This window comes from Megalopta genalis, chromosome 2, assembly GCF_051020955.1.
Source record: "Megalopta genalis isolate 19385.01 chromosome 2, iyMegGena1_principal, whole genome shotgun sequence".
In the NCBI taxonomy this organism is placed as follows: Eukaryota; Metazoa; Arthropoda; class Insecta; order Hymenoptera; family Halictidae; genus Megalopta; species Megalopta genalis.
Window position 1 is genome coordinate 7,309,425 of NC_135014.1, and position 3,694 is coordinate 7,313,118.

The 3,694-nt window shown below is 31.5% G+C and overlaps 1 protein-coding gene across 1 annotated transcript; it reads right to left on the bottom strand.

The window, feature by feature from the left end:
• Window positions 1-386: 386 nt before the first annotated feature.
• On the bottom strand, window positions 387-2,440 carry LOC117218317 (uncharacterized). The gene is made up of 3 exons (XM_076528794.1): window positions 2,300-2,440; window positions 2,126-2,223; window positions 387-651 (listed from the first exon to the last, which is right to left on the bottom strand). Exons 2-3 carry the CDS (start codon window positions 2,204-2,206, stop codon window positions 514-516), a joined length of 219 nt encoding a protein of 72 aa, XP_076384909.1. The 5' UTR covers window positions 2,207-2,223; window positions 2,300-2,440; the 3' UTR covers window positions 387-513.
• Between the last annotated feature and the right edge of the window lie 1,254 nt (window positions 2,441-3,694).

Below are 3,694 nucleotides of genomic sequence, written 5' to 3' on the forward strand. Positions count from 1 at the left end.
AATCTCTTTGAGATATTTATAGCTCAATCAACCGATTTCCAAATAGAGATTTGGATGCATTTATTCTCACATAGCAAAACCTATGCTTTATATTAAACCTAAAAGACAGTACACACAATCTAAAAATAAATGTTATATTTCAGGAACATTTCAATCTCATAATCGAAAAACTAATTCTCCTCTCTTGCTCTAATATTGATGGAGTCAATTTTTATTAAATATTTTTAGATCCCTTCGATTACTTCAACTATTATACTGAAAAATTCTAATAAGTAGCCGGAAATCAATTCTTGACAAATTATTACGGTCCATATTTATTAATTAGCTAATTCATTAATATTCATTGGCGTAAAGGAGGAAGAGGAAAACAAAAGCACAAAGTGAGATACATTTTTTCAATTGCGTATTATAATTGCTTTGATAATATTGTGTATATGTTGTACATTTATAAGCAAGTTCTAAAAATTCGTAGGCCTACGAAGTACAGTCCCAGTTTGTCGATTAATCATTTGTTCACATCTGGCCGTCAACAATTGGTGCAGGCGGATTACTCGGTTTGTTTGTTGCAGCTGGAGGAGCCTGAGGTTTGGTACATCGTCCAGCCCACGGGTTGCATACTAACGGTGCACAGCAATCTTTGTCTTCGTTGCACTGTGAAAGAAAGGTGCATTATTTCATAACTAGTATTGTTCTCATCGAGTACTACAGAGTCAAAAATGCAATAAATTCATTCGTGAAAAAAATTCAATCTTGTGACACACGATTCTAATGTATTGAATTATCAAATTTTAATAAATTATATGTATAGCGAGATGGGGGGGGGTCTGAATTAAGATTTCCTATTTACACTTTTATCATTTTATTTTGTATAAATCAGAGAAGACGTCGAAAGAAAAGAATGAATATGGCAAATAATTTTATCACTTGGCGTTATGGATGGTTGCATTTAAGCCATCTTTTATCGAGGATTTGATATTGTAGAAATATATTTACACGATACTAGTGTATCATCCGATTCGTATATCTGTTCATTGTTTACTGTTTGCAATTTTATTATTGTTCGTAGACATTGACAATGTCTCGATGCTATTTGCTTGCCACAGTAATTTGATATGGATTGACAGTTAGGAGATAACAAAATCAGTGGAATACGATCGATATTGAACCATCAGCGGTGTTTGTTGCAATTACTAGATGTGATGAGTGATAGACGGGTAGAAAATATTAGATTTATGAGCAAACAGATTTTCCGGAGAATTTTTCAAAATTGAATTTTTCCTACATCTCTAATGGAAGTAACAATAGTAATTTACACGTGATATTTGACATTTGCAGGATAATCAAATGTACGAACTTACAATTGAACCTTTATTATCCGAGCTACTGTCAAGCATATTCTCAGTTATACGAGGGAGAGCGCGTATTATTATATTGTAATAATATTATTAATCCTTAGTAACGTAAGCCAATCATTTTTGGGAACATCAAATAATTAATAATAATATTAATATTAAAATATTAATAATAATATTAAAATATTAATAATAATATTAAAATATTAATAATAATATTAAAATATTAATAATAATAATATTAAAAGTTATGAAAATCGTTTTATATTTCGATTAATGTTGTTAGATTACAAAAGTCCAAAATGGTAACTGTATCTGTTTCCTCGCGGTACCTCTCATAAACATTTGAACCTGAGTTATCCGAATTGCAGCCTCGATTATCGAGATAACTAGTGGGGCGGAATAACTAGTGAACCTCTATTATCGGAACACCTTGGTTATCCGGATTGTCTTGTTCCCCGATATGTTCGGATAAACGAGGTTTTATTGTACATAATTTTATGTTAGTGCATTCCTTATTGATAGTTCTTAGAAAAGTAGCTTAATATTTAGAGACGGTAATATTTTGTTATGGTTGGTATTAAAAAATTATGGTAAAATTATAGTATAATATATATTATTTTATATATTATATATATTATATATATATATATATATATATATATATATATATATATATATATATATATATATATATATATGTATATTATTATATTATATTATAATATATATATAATAAAAATTTATGGTAAAGTATTAAAAAATTCACTTACGAGTAAGCCAGGTGGTTTGCAACTCTCAACAAGACCAACTACCAGAATGGTCACGCACAGAATTGCGAAAAATTTCTTCATGGTTGTAGTAATAGCTTCTAATAAAAGAACAGTATGTACTAATAATTCACTTTTGAAATCGTTTTGCAAAAGAATCTTAAGACTGTAACTCACCTTATCTTCACTTGGGTAGAGCTCGTAGGTTTCTGATTTAAATCGGCAGGTGTTGAGTATTTATAAGAACAGCGAACGCATGAAAGATAATAATTTTGCATTTTTCACATAGCTGGACCTTGGGTAACTGATAATATGTCGGTCAGGTAAATACTATCTGGAACGAGCACGTAAACAAATTACGCAAACGATCGTGTTTTGCAGAAATTTAGAAAAATTTCAACCCCCTGTCGATTATCTTGTAGTCATACCAATCTCTATTCAGATAATGGGATTAGCCGTCTGTGAAACGTAGTATAATCTAACAAAATTATGAGAAAACATGTTTGTTTAACGAATCTAGTAACAATTACAAAATGCACGATACTGCACGATTAACATTTATGTTTTATTTAAGATCCATTAAAAATTTTAATGCGAAAATAACGACACACGTGTAATGTTCAATTTACTTTTGTACAGACATTTTCATTTGCACATTTAAAGAAATCCAGTGATTTATAAATTTTAAACAAATCTATAATAATTTTCTATTACTATTAGAAGTTTCAATATCAGTACGATCGCGTATTTAAAAATGTGTTGTCGAATTCGCGGAACCGAACGCAACAAATCTGCGAACGAAATTTCGAAATCGCGCAACCATGATTCGCGGGAGAACGATAATTTTATTCGGAACAGCCATAGCATCCCTTGCTGAAAGTATACCTACCCATTTGCAATTATCTAGAATCAGTTGCACAAATTTACGCGAATAAGTTTTCGCGTCGCGCACGCGTCGAGAAGCGCGTATAATAATCCGCAATGGGTCATGAATCCACAATATAGTGATTATTAACGATCGTCCTTGATTATCGTTATTTTCGTCGACAAACTGTGAAATTGAATCGGATTCCGTGTAGTGCCCATTTTCGGAAGCGGGCTCCTTTAACGCGTACCGTGACCGGCACTATCGTAATTACTTGCACACATAATCCTCAATAATTCGAGGAAATACCATAATTTCGAATAGGACATCTGGCAAAAGCCTGACAAATGCCATTTTATAGTAACTAAAAAGTTGCGGTTTCGAAATCCAATTATTGACAGAATTAGACACTTTTATCATTTTATAGATTGTGCTTAATTGAACTAGTCGATGTTGGCCTTAAATGTAAAAGTGATATCCAAAATGACACAAAATATTCTTATCTTTCTTGGTGGTAAATGTGGATGTTGAAACAACAATTGAATATTTCACTGAAAGCAACGGAATTATGTCAGATGATCAGACAGGATTTTCATAAAAGTAAACGGTTAGATACTGGAGGGATTCAAAATGTCGCTGCGTGGAAGGGGTAATTGAAAATAAAACTAATGAACAAACAAATTGTTGCACGATTTAAACTAACGTAA